General features: G+C 36.2%; 1 protein-coding gene across 1 annotated transcript in view; it reads left to right on the forward strand.

The window, feature by feature from the left end:
* The first annotated feature begins 2,544 nt into the window (after window positions 1–2,544).
* SCN2A (sodium voltage-gated channel alpha subunit 2) overlaps window positions 2,545–16,684 on the forward strand; it is a 110,634-nt gene continuing 96,494 nt past the window's right edge. The window contains exons 1-4 of the mRNA XM_023188127.2: window positions 2,545–2,633; window positions 4,270–4,587; window positions 5,517–5,635; window positions 16,032–16,121. Of these exons, the coding sequence (XP_023043895.1) occupies window positions 4,321–4,587; window positions 5,517–5,635; window positions 16,032–16,121 (476 nt within the window). The 5' untranslated portion in view covers window positions 2,545–2,633; window positions 4,270–4,320. The remainder of the gene's footprint in view (window positions 2,634–4,269; window positions 4,588–5,516; window positions 5,636–16,031; window positions 16,122–16,684) is intronic.

The following is a 16,684-nucleotide window of genomic DNA, read 5'->3' on the forward strand; positions in this document are numbered from 1 at the left end:
CTTTCTTTCTTTCTTTCTTTCTTTCTTTCTTTCTTTCTTTCTTTCTTTCTTTCTTTCTTTCTTTCTTTCTTTCTTTCTTTCTTTCTTTTTTCCCTCCCTCCCTCCCTCCATTCCCTCCTTCCTTCCTTTTTTCTTTCTCTAGTTCTATCTCCCAGGCTGGAGTGCAGTGGTGTGATGATAGCTCACTTCAGCCTCAAACACCTAGTCTCAAGGGAACCTCCTGCCCTGATCTCCCAAAATGCTGGGATTATAAGCAAAAGCGACCTTCCCAGCTCCAACTCCACTTTTGAGAAATGCTTCTGTACCACAGCAATAACCCTGACTACTTATAGGTTTCAAGTGAGGACTCTTCCGTGTTTCAAGGGTAGAGCATGTGGCTTAGGAGAGGCCAACCAAAGATGGCATTACCCTGGACACAGTAATTACTTCAGGATGGGCATGTGACCCACCAGGTGCCAGTTAGATGCAATGAGAACTTTTCTGAGTCTTTCTTCCCACTGAATTGAGGTCTGGAAGGTTGGGAGGCTAGAGCTGCTACAGCATCTTACTAAAATAAGGGAAGAATCTTTAGGAAACCTATCACTATGAAAGTCAGAACAAAAGGATACAGCATAATTACGAGCTGGTAACACCAGCTGAGCTCCTGAATCATCACATGCCTAAGACTAGCCCTGGACAAACCATGAACCAATAAACTCCAGTCTTTATTTCTTTTTTACTTCAACTAGTTTGAGACATCTTTTTCTCTTACCATCAAAAGTTACCTCCTAAAGTGACTAAAATATTATTTTTGGTTACATCTTCCCCTTGCTCATTTCCAACAAACACATTTTCTTTTTTTTTCCCCCCCAAATCTTTTATTTTAGATTCAGGGGGTACCTGTGCAGGTTTATGATGGTATATTGCATGATGCCGAAGTTTGAGGGCACAATTGAACCTGCCACCTAGGCAGCAAGCAATAGGTAGTTTTTCAACACTTGCCTCCCCCACCCTATACCCTCTTATAGTCCACAGTGTCTCTTGTTCCCGTGTTTATGTCTATGTGTACCCAGTGTTTAGCTCCCACTTATAAGTGAGAAGGTGTGGTATTTTGTTTTCTGTTTCTGCCCAAAAAATATATTTTCCAACGAAAATGATGAAGCCAGAAAGTATGAAATATATTGATTTAACAATTAGAACTGTTCTAATTATAATTGGTGTCAGTGCCTGTTTTCTTTTTGTGATTGAGTAATGATCACAGATTTTTGCTATCAGATTTTGAGTTTGAATCTTGCCTGTTTGATCTTAGGAGACTTTTCCTAATTTCAGTATATGTCCTTACTTCAGTTTGCAAATAAGGATAATGAAAGCATTTATCCAATGGGGTTGTGTGGAGGATGAAATAATACAGTGCAAACATCTTAGCCAAGTGACTGGCACTCAGTAAGTCCTCAAATTTTCACTATGATATTAATTGAAAGCCTAGCATTTAGAATCTCACTGGTTAATCAATTCTTTTTTCTGGTTGCTTTTTAGTGACTTAAATCCGAGATAAATAAGATTGGTGTCTCATAATATTTTTTCTAGAGAGAGTTAACTTGTGTGGTACAGGCCATCTCTTTATTGAATTAGCAACGACTATATTGGATTTCAGATTACCTGGGGCTGAGGCTAATATCAAATCCTACTATATATTTGTAGTTCCTAGGCTACAAGCCTACATACAGTAATTACTGTTTAATATGAAGTTTTATTTTTAACCCTTACATATAGTAAGGGTTAATTGCTGTTTAATACGAGTTTTTATTTTTAACCCTTCCCTATTTACAGTCATGCTTTGCTTAAGGACCAAGATATATTCTGAGAAATGTGTTGTTAGGTGATTTTTGTCATTTTGTGTACCTCATAGAGTGTACATAAAACCTAGATGGTAGAGCCTATTACAAAACTAGGCTACGTGGTATAGTTTATTGTTCCTAGGCTACAAAACTATACTGGATGTTACAGTACTGAATACTACAGGCAATTGTAACAGTGATTTTTGTGTATCTAAACACATCTAAATATAGACAAGGTACAGTAAAAAATATGGTATTCTAATCTTTTGCGACCATGTCATATATGTGATCTGTCATTGACCAAAAATGCCATTAAGCAGTTCACTACTGTACTCTCTCTTTACTTTTAAGTTGAATTCTTTATATTGATTGAATGACTTTTTGACATAGCAAATAAAAAGCATGAGGAGAAGCATTATTGGTTAACAAAATTAACTTAAAATCAGCAAAGTTTTAATGTTTCGTTCCAAGAAAAGCCTGTGGAAGATCAGTTCCACAACTGAAAGCTTTGGGCTGTTTCAGACATATGTCTGTGTGTACGCTGCGAAGGTGTTTCTCTTCACAGTTCCCCGCCCTCTAGTGGTAGTTACAATAATGCCATTTTGTAGTCCCTGTACAGGAAATGCCTCTTCTTACTTCAGTTACCAGAATCCTTTTACAGGAAGTTAGGTGTGGTCTTTGAAGGAGAATTAAAAAAAAAAAAAAAAAAAAAAAAAAGAATTTTTTTTTTTTTTAAAGCATGATGGAATTTTAGCTGCAGTCTTCTTGGTACCAGCTTATCAATCCCAAACTCTGGGTGTAAAAGATTCTACAGGGGTAATGTTTTAATATTCTTATTATGCTTATTCTCTGTGATGCTTCTCTACCTTTACAGTAGTAGAATCCTTGGGGAAATCTGCAGAGGGACCACTTTCATTTTGAAGCTGCTGGCTGCATGTTTTAGCATGTCTCTTCTATTAGAGAATCCAGGCATGGCAGTTTCCTCCCCCAGTGTGCAAGGACCATCTTCATGCCTATGTCTGTTGCTAGGCATGAGGGTCTGTAGGGATGGGTGAGAAAAATGAGGGATGTTTTGGAGGCACTATAATACTGGGGAGGACAGTCTGCTAGCTGGTAGCTGAAAGGTCCTGGTTTACCTCAACATTTTTTAAAATAAAACTGTGCAGTAGTTTTTGTTATTTTGGGTTTCCCTCTGTTTTATCTGGTGTATGCTGCAGAAGTGAACTGCATAACACATTTAACTCTTAGAAAATGCATTTCATATATTTAAATGACAACTCTGATTCCTATAGTATGGGGGTGAAATAGATTGATTTTTTGAAAAGACGGAAAAAATAGATTAAGTGGCATTCAGGAGTCAAGATGTTGATTGTATTGTTTCAAATAGCATAGAAACTCCTGCCACTGGTTCAGAGGTAACATTTGGAATGACTGATGTGCTCTTTTGAGTTATCTACTTTAGTCTAGTGAAACATGATTTGAATACCAGTAAAAACCTATTTATGTTATTGCAAAGATGCATATAATAAGAGTTTGCTTGAAAAGATAAACTATCATAAACTTACTATTTTTTCTCAAATTCAAATTCTGATGTGGACACTAAGACTGTGATGCTACATTTTTGTGAAATGGGCATTATTTGAGGAAATAGGCTATCTCTACAGTATTTCCTAAGGTACTGCAAATGTGTTAATTTAAGAAGCAATTACACTAGCTAGCAGCAGGTTGCTAAGCCAGGGGGTCTGAGCTACAGACCTCTGATGTGGATGACTTCCTGCCCAGTTTGGCAGGAGCTGAGTCTCTTCCTGTGCAGCTTCCGAGCAGTTCCAAACACAACCAGGCATCTTCTGCTCCTTCCCACTCCCTTTCTTTCAAGCAGGATCTACCTATGTTTCCATAGCCTGGCATTTTACGATTTCCAGAGCTTTTTACCCAGTGAATTGACTTGGAATAAACTCTTAAATGTTATAAACTGAGCCAAAGGGCACGTGGAAAGACATGGAGAGATACGTGCAAGATCCTCAGCCCAGGTTCTACAATTTAGTGTGATGTTTCATCTCTTGTTTTGGATCTCTGCTATTTTTTCAGAAAGAATGCTGAAAAAGATGGCTGCCAAAATATTCACACAAGTGAAACAGCAGGCACAAACCAGTATCCTCCATTTCTGAGCTCTGAATTGCATATTTTCCCACAAGTAGCACAATCACTTAAAACATTTTGGGAGTGGGAGATTAGATTACCTCATAGACACCTACTGAATGTGAAAGATAGATCTCCATGCGAGCAAATGGATGCATATATGAGATTCCCTGAATATCAAAAACAACTTTCTGTAAAAATATTATAGCTATCTGGGTTTCTATGCTGTATCTCAGTGCTCAGTGTCATGTAACTGACACAATCACCTTATATTCTAATGGCCATTGCTTTTTTTCCCTCCCTGTTTCTGTAGCACTTTCTTATGCAAGGAGCTAAACAGTGATTAAAGGAGCAGGATGAAAAGATGGCACAGTCAGTGCTGGTACCGCCAGGACCTGACAGCTTCCGCTTCTTTACCAGGGAATCCCTTGCTGCTATTGAACAACGCATTGCAGAAGAGAAAGCTAAGAGACCCAAACAGGAACGCAAGGATGAGGATGATGAAAATGGCCCAAAGCCAAACAGTGACTTGGAAGCAGGAAAATCTCTTCCATTTATTTATGGAGACATTCCTCCAGAGATGGTGTCAGTGCCCCTGGAGGATCTGGACCCCTACTATATCAATAAGAAAGTGAGTTCTTAGTCAAGTTGCCTTCACTGCCTATTTGCTAATTGGTTCTGGGCTAGTCCCAGGGATGATGGTGAAGAAGGCTTGCCTCCTTCCCTCTGTCTAAAGTATCACTAAGTTGCTGGATGGGCCTGACCGTGTAATGGACCAGTGATCCTAGAAGTCTTTTGGAAGCACTCATTTGAACCTGCATTTGTGAGACAGGCAGAGAACTGGTGAGGCATCCTCCAGCGCGGGAATTAAGGAAGGACAAAAGCCTATTCACTTTCTTGAATACAAATTATATTCTTAAACCAAGTGTAAATTGACCCTGATTCCCTAATAATGTTGAGAAGCAAAAACTGTAAACTAGAAGTATATTTAAATTTTATTTTTTATACTTGCAGGACTAGTATCTAAATTCCTCGTTACAGTCTCTAGCTCTCCATAAGTCACTTTGATCTTCAGTGGGTTTAATTATTCCTTTATACCATACTTTCTCCTTTCTATTGCTCTCCACAGAAGAAGAAATAATAGCAGGTGACTTGTAGGTGCCAAATAAGATTCTGAGCAAAGAACACACCTGGAAAACCTTGAAGTTCTCATGAGAAAATTATCTAACCGAAAAAGTAATCAAAGCCTCAGTTTTGTGCTTCACATGAATTATAAATGCGGTTTTAAAATACTAACATTAAAACTTGATAAAGATGCTAAGAATTCCTATGGCATTGACCACAGATTTTCTTTGTAAACCTCATGTCATTTATCAAATTTAGGAAAGTTTATAGTGCTCAGAAAAAGAAAGCATCTATCTTCATGTCATTTGCTGGTAATTATTATGTTATACACTATTTTACAGGGCAATATTTATAAATAATGGTCTTACTTTTCTCTTAAAATATTCTTAATATATATTCTAAATTTTGTTTTATGTGTTGTGTTTTCTTTTTCAGACGTTTATAGTATTGAATAAAGGGAAAGCAATCTCTCGATTCAGTGCCACCCCTGCCCTTTACATTTTAACTCCCTTCAACCCTATTAGAAAATTAGCTATTAAGATTTTGGTACATTCATATCCTTTTTCAAATCGTCACTGAATATGATTTTCTTCTTTGACCAAGTTATTGAGCTACACATTTTCCAAAATATCTGTGGTTGGCAATGTTATGTGTTATTTCTTTTTCTTTCCTTTTACTCAACAGCATGTTGCAAAATGAGATCACAGGTAAGTGAATTACTTTTCCCCATCTTCTAAGTGTTTCTTCTCTACCCAACTCACTATTACTTCTTCCTTCTTTTTTCTTCTCCCTTATGAATTGCTTGCCACATCCAATCGTTTCTCATTAATTTTGACCATATTAGCAGGCTCTCCTCCTGTAAATCTTCAATTTACAATGTTAGGTAAGGGAGTAAACTCCATAAGCTAATTTTCTAGACTGCCTTTACATTTGGAAAATAAATATGCATAATCCGAATTACAATTTTGTATGTTTTTGGTCTGAATTTTGTGACTTTCTTCTATTTTAGCATTTGAAAGCTTTGAGTTAGTAAGTGTTTATAATTGTGTCTGTAGGTATAACACCCTTTCAAATATTTTTCAAAATTTGTTTCCCAACAGCCTTCCTATTGATCTTCTACTTTCTATTCTTTTTCTTCCTTTTTCTTTTCATCACCTGTTCCTATGTTTTATTCAAGTCACACGTCTTGCTACAATTATCCCTCTCCAAAGGATTAATATCTATCTATCCATATACATTCCCATTTTATTTTTTATACTCCTTATTGATGCACCTGCTTTCCAAAAATGAGATTGATGACAGCTTGGTGGTAGATGGCAATTTGATTGATTCCTTGAAATTAAATAGAGTAGTTGGAAATGAGAGGTTTTATTCTAGGCCAGAAACGGTAGTCTTGTTGACAGCCAGTCTTGGGAATACCAATGAAGCAAAGGCTTGGAAGACTGAAGCTGTGTTGGGCAGGGGCATTTACAGGAAGAACACAGAAGTCATGGGACGGGGAGTGATATGCTTCAGGAATCAGAGGTAAGGCAGGGGAACTGAAATAAAGCAAAGCCCCAGATTAGGACAGTATGTTATTTCTTCTTTAGAAAGAGTCGTTGCTTGGAATTCCATGATGTGGTTAGCCCAGGGCCTGGTATTAAGGCTTTCAGTATAAACACTCTCCACCTTTATCACGCCTAGAAAATATTTGAATTAGATAAGGTATGGAATTAAATTAAGTAAGGAATTCAGGAAATGGGATAAGCCTGGTACAGGGTACTTATGTCATTTCTGGATGGAGGGGATGTAAAGCATGTCCCTAGGCAAATACTGGTAGCATTTGCCTACCAGTATGGCAAATGCTGTCTTTAGAAGCATAACATTCTGTAAAGTCTCCTTTTAACCTCTAGGTTGTTCTTCTTTCCAAGTTTAGATGGATATCAACATCTTTTATTTGATGTTTATATTTCATGTTTTAAGATTTCATAGTTTCTTGGCATTACCTTAAGCAATAATGTTTTCTTACCTCTCTCTGTTTTCCAAATAAGAGAACCCAGTTGGATGTGGAGAAAAAGATGTCTTTGAGTTAGCATTAGAAATGAATAATAAAGTTGGTATTTATATTTGGGTCTCATGATTATAAATTATGATCTATTATTATGTTTCAAGCATTTGTAATCTGTACAGTGAATAAATCTTTGCATAAACTATTCATTATATTTTAAAATAATTGTATGTTCCTTATTCAAATGTAATTTATATTTAAATTACGTGAAAAAGTCAGACTTCTGTTCCTAGCAGACATTGGGAAAATATGCATTAAATAAATAAGTGACTAAAAAGTCAGAGATTAGAGAATCAGATACAAAACAAGTGAAAAAATAAGTTTAAATGGATCAGAAAAAATCTTTCTTGTCATGCATCTGAATGATGAGATGGAATTAAGAAAACCCAATATATTTGCTTTTTACAAAAGCAGATTTTTGTCTTAAAACTTTTGTGATAGACCATGGAAAATCTCATGAAAACTATTGTCCCCACTTGAAAAAAAAATCCTAAGAGATTATGAATCCCCATTTAAAACCCCCTGGAAAAGAGACTCCTAGTGGTAGAGGGTAAGGGCAGTTTAACAAATTCCGATCAGAGAATCTGAGTACTAGGGACACAGTTTTTGCCAGGACCTCTCTAGATATCCAGATACAACTTGAATCTGTGGGCTTATATTTGCTTCCTGGGAACTCACACTCCAAAGGCTGAAGTCACTGGGAGGCCTGAGGTGATGCAGGTTGAAATGTGAAGCCAGTCAGGCTAATCTATTAAGGTATGCCAAGCTGAGCTGTTGACTCTCTGAGAAGTTTACAGATGGCTTAGAGTCACAAATTTCTTCCAGTGTAGAAAATTAGATTTTAAAAAGTCTCTAATTTCCCGACTTAATGCATTATATTTCAGATGTCTCACCATGGAGCAGAGATATAACAAAAGGCAATGAGGCTGATGGTCTAAGATACATGAATCCTTCCATGTTTTGGTGATGCAATTGATCAAATAGCCTAGTAAACTTAGAGGTATATAGATGCTGTAGTTAGTAACTGATTTTCACAATAATTTTGTCCTTTATTCCTCATGTTGCAAACCCTAGACTCAAATCCTGATTTTCTGACTTCAAGTACAGTGTCCTTTACTGTAAGTTAAAAATGCTTGGAGAGATGGTCATGGTTGTTTGGCGACAGTTGCGAGGTCATTGTGTATTTATTACCACTAGTTTATAAACCGACAGAAAGTCATTCATGTTAAAGAAGTTTGTTTTTAAACTTGGACTAATACCTCCATTTCCAACAAAAAGCTTGACTTGTTTCTCAAATAACTATTATCTATTAGGAGCTATTGTGTCTCAAATTAGCTTTTTGAAAAATTTATTTTGGCTGAATCAGAAATTATGCTTATGATATTTTAACAAGGGTGCATTTTGAAAACTGAAAATTCTTCTCATGTGCCTAGTGTCTTATTTGATATTTAAATAAAACATGATTTATTTTCTAGATAACAAACAAGTTAAAAATGATCTATGCTCCTAAAGTTCCCTGCCAAGGTTTTAAATGTGTTTCCTGTCAGCTTTTATTATTTTAAGTTAATATATGCACACTCCTCTAATTTATCTTGCATTTGTTACTCATTTGTTCATTTGCAAGTACTTACTGAGTACTACCATGTGGTAGATATTCTTATAAGCATTGGGATGCAACATTGAACAAAATGAAGTTCCTACTCTCATGTGAGTGTGTGTGCGTGTTTGGAAGAAGAAAGACAATAAACAAGTACATCGAATGGAAGCTAGTGATAAGTGTTACTAAGAAAAATAAATTAGTGTCAAAGGGAGGAGTGACAAGTGTAGTTTTGGATTGTATGGCCAGTAAAATCCTTTCTGAAAAGGTATCAGTTGAGCAGAGATCCGAAGGAAGCAAAGGAGAGTGAGACATGGGAATCTAGGGTTAAAGTCAGTTCAAGGAGAACAGCAAGTATGAAGGTAAAGTCTGAAGGTGGGGGTGCAACTAGTATGTTTAAGAATCAGCAAGCAGACCTGAGTGGCTGGAGCAGAGTGGGAAAGGCAGGAAGCGAGGAGATGACATCAGTGGGAGTGAAGGTCAGGGGCTAAAGTTGTAGGTGAGATGCAGTGGGTCGTTGTGAGGACACCACATTTACTCTCAATGAAACTCCAGGAGGGTTTTCAGTAGCAGGGTATCATGACCCGACTCACATATTTAAAAGATCCTCTGGCTGCTTCATGGAGAATAGACTGCATAAGGGGAAAGAGTGAAGTAAGGAGACTGGGACCGACTGTCATTATGAGGGCAAGAGAGCATGGTGGCTTGGACTATGGTGGAAACAATGACGGTGGTAAAATGTCATCAAATTTTGAGGTATTTTGCAGAAGAGCTGACAGGATTTTCTGAGCAATTGGTTGTGGGGTCTAGGGGGAAGGGAGGAACTAAGGATGATTCCAAGCATTTAGTTTGTTCAAGAAAGAAAAATGGAGTTGTGTTGACTGAGCTTGGGGCAACTTGAGTGAACCAATTTGGTGGGTAAGATCAAGAGCACGGTTTTGAACATGTTATGTTTGAGACACCTATTAGACATCATTGGAGAGGGGAGGAGTTAGGTGGCTGTGCAAATCCGGAGTTCAGAAAAGGGTTGAGCTGGAAGTGTTCAACTGTGGGAGCTCTCAGTGTATGGCTGGTATTTAAAGTCATGATATGGGACTAGGCTGCCAAAGAGCTGAGGCCCTCCCTCTAGATCACACTAGTAATGCTGAACTACCTATCATTTGAAAATGGTAGGAAAATGGAAAACAAAGGTTTGGTATCAGAAAACATAGATTCAAACCCTATCTCTAAAATTTACTTTTCAGCTATATGACCTTGGTCCAAGTTACTCCAATTCTTTCTAATCTCAGCTTCTCTATCTGTAAAATTATAATCACAGTTTAGACATTAATAATGATAAAATCTGTGACAAGTATGCTAGTGCTTAGTAGGTACTCAATAAAGGGTATCTATGACAGTAATAGCTAAAATTCTAGCAGAAACTGCTGTAAGATTGGCAAAAAGGAAACTCTCATACTGCATAAGGAATTGCACAGAGAACTTTATACAAATCACTACTCTGACTTTGCAATCAAAATCTTTGTATAGCACCAGAGTTTGGACCTGCAAGTGACCCAAACAATGTGGTCAGTCCTGTCTCATTTTGTAGATGAGTTCACTGAAACCCAGAGATATTTAATTTTTTCTAAGGCTACGTTTTCTGTCAGTGGCAGAGCTAAAACTTCAGACCGGGCTTTTTGATTCTCGGCTCTTAGCATTTTGCATCCAACGGAAAAAAAAATGATTTTTAAACTCTTGGATTTAATATATTTGGGACATTGCCAGTGTTCTTGTTTTATGAATTTCAAAGGTGCTTCTTAGATGCTCCAACTTACTAATTCATTACATGGTGTCCATACCAAGACATAAAATATCATGGTTTTCCATGAAAAGAAATATACAGGCTTATATCAAAGTAGATGACACAACAATTTCTCTTTCTTTTGTTTTCAATGCTCACATCTTATCATTTAGTTATCTACTGGCAAATAGGACTTTGTTCACATTAAAATTAAACAATCCAGTATCTAACACTGTATATGTTACATTTACTTAATTTCTCTGCTAGCTCAGAAATATGCACTGGTATGTAGAAAGAGACCTACTCTATTCCACTTCAAATTATCCGTTTTTACATTAGAAAACCTCTAACATCAGGCTATCTTCTACTTCTAGTTTATATATAGGTTAAAAACTCCTCTGCAACTTCTCTGGATATTATACATTATTACAAAGTCTCTGAACAGAGCATAATGTCTTTTCCTTCCTATAGAATAACAAAGAAATGCCCTATAATTTTATACTCAATAAATGAATTATTAATGGTAATAAACTAATAATTATTATCTTAGTGGATAATGACTGTATACTGTAAGAAAAGTATTGTCCACATTTATATAAGCAAACTGAGCCTCAAAGAATTAAACAAATCACTGAAGCCCACACAGCTGGTAAGAGATGTATCTGATCCATGGTTCATTGCTCTAAATCTCACGGTGCTTCATCCTCCCTCTATGCAGACAGGGGTGGGCGTGCCAGTGTTGTGATGATCCAGGCTCCGTGTCAAGGGCTATTTCAACAATTTTCAGTAAAAACTTGAAGAAGTGTTTTTTCATCATATACACATAGGAAATATTTTACATTTGCCAACTCTCAGGTTAGTATCAATCAATAGGTTTACCCACTTTTATTTATACCTGGCATAAAGGAATTAATAGATTAAAAAATATCTTTGTCCCCTGATATTATATAAGGTTTATCTGCCTCTATTTTATTTTACATTGCAAAGTTCTTAAAGCAACATTGTTCCAGGATACAGTGTTCTTTTGAAAAATGTACTCTACTTTATGACTTGGATTATATATTTAAAAAATAATGTAGGATGTATGCATTTTGCTACTAGTTTGAGCCTTTTGAAATCTGCCTTGATGTGGAGTTTCTATGCTTTTTTGATGCATGGCATCACCAATGCAAAATTCATGCCTACATTAAATACTTTTGTATTTGAGTATTTTTAAGATCATCTGAAACTATTTCAGTCACTCACCAGACCCCAGGAATTTGTAAAGTATGTGACTGATGAACTAAATTGACAATGATTTAGAAACTTAATGAATTTTAAACCTTTCTATTTAGAGATACCTATCAAACCGCAAGCATAAAAACTTGACCCTAGTTATTTACTTTTTTCTATTAAAAGCAAAATTGTTCTTTTTGTGTGTCAGAATTTTTAACTTAAGTGTATACTTTTATTAAAATGATAGCCATGACATGCGCCCAGGAGGCAGAGCTTGCAGTGAGCCGAGATCGCGCCACTGCACTCCAACCTGGGCGACAGAGCAATTCTCTGTCTCAAAAAAAAAAAAAAAAAGATAGCCATGAAATAAGGAAAATACCTGTTTTTGACTTATTATCAGTGACTAATTAGAAAATAATTATTTTTCTTGTTAATTAATATTGAAATATATATTTTACCTTATTATATATAACTAAATTATACCACTATAAAGAATAAGTTTTTAAGTGTCATAAAACCATTGCTGAGTCCATTATGCAGCATAATCGCATTAGGCTGTTAATTTCCACCTTATATTTATCCTATATTTTACCCTCAAAAAATGTAGAAACTTGTATAAACAATATGTATATATATTTTAGAAAGAGTCTCACTCTGTCACCCAGGCTGGAGTGCAATGGCATGATCTCAGCTCACTGCTACCTCTGCCTCCTGGGTTCAAGTGATTCCTCTGCCTCAGCCTCCTGATTAGCTGGGATTACAGGCATGAGTCACCACGCCTGGCTAATTTTTGTATTTTTAGTAGAGATGGAGTTTCACCATTTTACTCAGGCTGGTCTCAAACTCCTGACCTCAAATGATCTGCCCACCTTGGTCCCCTGAAATGCTGAGATTATAGGCACAAGCCATGGCACCTGGCCAACAATATACTTGAAGACAAACTTTAAGTTGTATTTTTTAATAATTTATCAATAATTATTTTTTAAAGCTCCATTTAGTAACAAATGAATTGCAAAATTAATTTCATTCAATAGTCAACTGACACTATATGAAATAGCAAGGCTATAATGGTGAATAATATAGACATGATTCCTGTCCTCATGACGCTCAGAGAGTAGTTGAGAAGATCATCATCAAAACTTGTCATTACAGGAATAATATAAGTGCTGCAGGGGTATATAACTGGTAGTAGGCCAATCTGAGTACGAAGAAAAAGAGAGGTGACATTTCTAAGACCCTAATGTCAGAAACATTCATAACATTTGACAACCTAAAATAATTACAGTATTATCCAAATGGGGATAATGCAATGAAGAGAAAAGAAAATGAAACTGGAGAAGTAGACAGGGATCAGACCTCCTAGTGTCTTGACTCTATGTTAAGACATTTGATCGTCTTCTTAAGAGTAATAGAAAGCTACCAAAATGATTCATATTACATTTCCAATGGTCATTTTAGCACAGTATGCAGAATGGATTAAATGGAGACTAACATGAATTTGGAAAGATCAGTTTAGAGGAGACTGCAATAATCTAGATGGACTATTAGACTTGATGCTAGTCTTGACAGACACTTGGACCATGCAGTGATATGGGGATGGAAAAAAGTGACTGAATCCAGAGATAGCAGGCAGAATTGACAATATTTGATAGTTAATTAGATGTGAACGTTTAAGGAGAGACAGCAATCTAAAATTTCTCATAGGTCTCTGGGTATATTATGCACATTTTATAAGACACGGAGGTGTCACAGGAGTAAGCAATTAGCAGGAGCGGAAGGGTAGATGAAAACATACTTTTCAAAAGTTCAGTTTTAGAATTCAAAATTTGAAGTGTTGATAAGATATGTAAGTACAGATGTCATATGGACAATCAAGTATGTGGAATTCAGAAGGGAGGTCTCTCTTGGAGAGAAGTACCTGAGACTGGTGGGTACATAATGGTTATGCTTGTTGAGCAAAGTTTGTCTATGGGCTACACTAGGATGAGGAGAGTAGAAGAGAAGTAGATGGCTTACATACCTTATGTCTTTCTTTTCAAAAAGAAAAATGCCACATTTCAAAGAATACAGAGAAACTGGTGCTCTGAGGCGTGAAGAAGCCAGGGAATTGGAACCTCCTGAAAGCAGAGGGAAGATAACTTAATGCAAAGGGGAGGAACCATTCTTGTTGAATGCTGTTCAGAAAGCACATCAAATATAAACTCAAATTATCCTTTTGTTTTTAGTGACAAAATGTGAAGATGTTGTCATCTTTAGAAAGTAAAGCTGGTAGGCTGAATATGTGATAGATATATAAGAAAAGGAAAGATAAGGAGCTCTTTAAAAGTTTGGCCATGATATGCAAAAAGGAGATAGGGCTGTAAATAGTTAAGGAGGGTTGGGAGCCATAGGAGAGAAATATCCATTCCCCCATGCCAGGGCAAGGGAGACATAAGCAAGTTTGTGTTGACAGGAAAAAGCCAGTAAGGTGGGGGCCATTAAGGATAAGAAAAGAGAGAGATAAGAGATTGCTCAAGTCTTCTGGAAGGGGGAAGGTGTCCAGAATACAGGTGGAGGAAGGATGAAAGGATTGGTCTCAATGTGGAGAAGTTTGTTGATTTGGGGGTGGGAAGTGGAGGAGGAGCATTATGATACTGTGTCTTCTCTGTAAAGTAGAAAATAAGTTTTCAGCTTGAAATGGAGTGGAAATAAAGACAAGGGTTGGAAGTTGAAGGAAAGTGCAGAATATTTGAAATTTTCTTTGCAGAGAGTAGGAGACGGAGCCAAGTGGGAAAATACAGGACTGTGTTGAGGACCACTGAGGTTTGTGAACATAATTTTAGAATGGTGCCAGTCTGCCACGGGGTGTTATTTTCCCAACAGGGCTCAGCAGACCAACAGGCACAGGGGACCGTCTAGTTTTATATACCAATAGCAAGTCGTTCTTTATTTCATTTAGTTTTTTGTTTGTTTTAGCAATAAAGAAAAATTAAGTGTTTCTTCTTTGAAATTGTATTTCGTGTGTGTGTGTGTGTTCTCTAGATTATAGTGCCCTCACGTGGCTGATGCACATCATTTGCTTATGAGTGTTTTCATATGGATGGAAAAACTGAGAATTAAGCATGGGCCTTCCAGCACAGCTACTAAAATTAAAAAATAATAATTACTATTATTGTTTTGACCCAAACCAGTACTAGGTGTAAATGAACTTCCTTTCTAGATCAACACAACATTGTCCAGTTATAATAGTGTTGATATTTTGTTATGTATAAGTAATGTATGATTTATAGTAAAAACATTAGGAGTGAGAAAAGACATGAAGAGCACGTATTTCCTCTCTGGGATTTTAATAATTGTGTCCAGATGCACACTGATAAAGAGTGCCGATTTACATAATTGCAACTAAATCTTTTTTGTGCTTTTTATTAAATATGAAAGTCATTACTATTATCTGAGTACTGAATATTTTCTTAAATAGTTGTTTTGATTTTTGTCTTTTCCTGTTTTTTAATGTCAAGGAAAGGGAAGGGCATTGACTATACCTGCAAAGACAAAGTGGGATAGGGTGAAACCAACCCAATATTTATAATAAACTGTATTCTCTATGATTCAGGAAGCAATTTATTGAACATCTATTATGCACCAGGGCCATTAAGTTGCAGGAGACTTACATATTTTAACACATTTGATCTTCATAGCAATCCTGTTAAATGATTACTTTTTCTTGCTTTTATAACCAAGTCAATTGAGATTTGGGGAACTTAATAAGTAATTTTGCCTTAGTTACAAACCACAGAAATGACAGTGCTAACACCTGCCATCTTCTCTCATAGTTCAGAATTTTATAGCAGTTGTAGTATATTATACACTCTGTTTAGAAAGGACCTTATGAGACATTCCACCAGGGTGACTTTTAGAATGATGTTATAATACACTTAATTAATTACTTGAATTCTCTTGTTGAATTTTTGCCAGGGTTTACATACATGATGAACTTGCAGTTTTATTGTTCAGTTGAGTCTGTCATTAAGAAAATTTAAGTTGATGAATTATTCACCGATGAACTAATTTCTTTGCATTTAATCTTTTTAATTACTAAAGGTACCTAAATAGCCTCAAAATAGTTGATGGCTTGGCCTAAAGACAAGATGTAAATATGAGGTTGTTGAGTTACAGAAATGGCAAAAAAAAAAAAAGGTCAATGATAGAATAATAAGCAACAAAATAATAATAAGCACTAAAGTTTTAAACTTCATGGTGGCGAAGGCATGGTAGTGCATGAAAGTAAGATTTTTCCATTGAACTTTGTCTTCCTTGACGATATTCTTCTACTTTATTCAATATGCTCATTATGTGCACTATTCTTACCAACTGTGTATTTATGACCATGAGTAACCCTCCAGACTGGACAAAGAATGTGGAGTAAGTATAAATATTTTTCAATATTGACCTCCCTTTATGTTTCGTATTGTGCTTTTAACACCTTGAGACCTCCTCAATTTCTTTAACAAATCATGCTAGCTACTGTTAACCAGACCCCGATTCAAGTTCATGTGTATCACGAAATGCTTTCTAGAACAAAGCTTGTAGTGGGCTCACTCAGTTGTGCAAATTACTGCACTAGTTTGACTGCCATTATCTGCAGCCCTTTATCTTCTTTGTGAGTCTTAATGCTCTTTTGAAGATCACCAGTGATTTACTAAAATCTACTGATAAAAAGTATACATAGTTTTTATGTTCCTTTTTAAATGACTATCACAGTTCTACGTGTTACTAGGATATGTTTGATGGCTTTTAATGGTGCACATTTTATAAAATACGAATGCTTCACTCATTTTTGGATTAATACCTATTCGCTCCAATCAGACTGAAGGCCAGTGTATTTCAGATTATGTCTTCATATAGAGCCACATTATTTGGATCCTTTAAATTAATTAATGTGGAAAATGCAATATTTATTTATTTAGTCAATGAGAATGTCATTT

The sequence above is a fragment of the Piliocolobus tephrosceles genome, chromosome 11, assembly GCF_002776525.5.
Source record: "Piliocolobus tephrosceles isolate RC106 chromosome 11, ASM277652v3, whole genome shotgun sequence".
In the NCBI taxonomy this organism is placed as follows: domain Eukaryota; kingdom Metazoa; phylum Chordata; class Mammalia; order Primates; family Cercopithecidae; genus Piliocolobus; species Piliocolobus tephrosceles.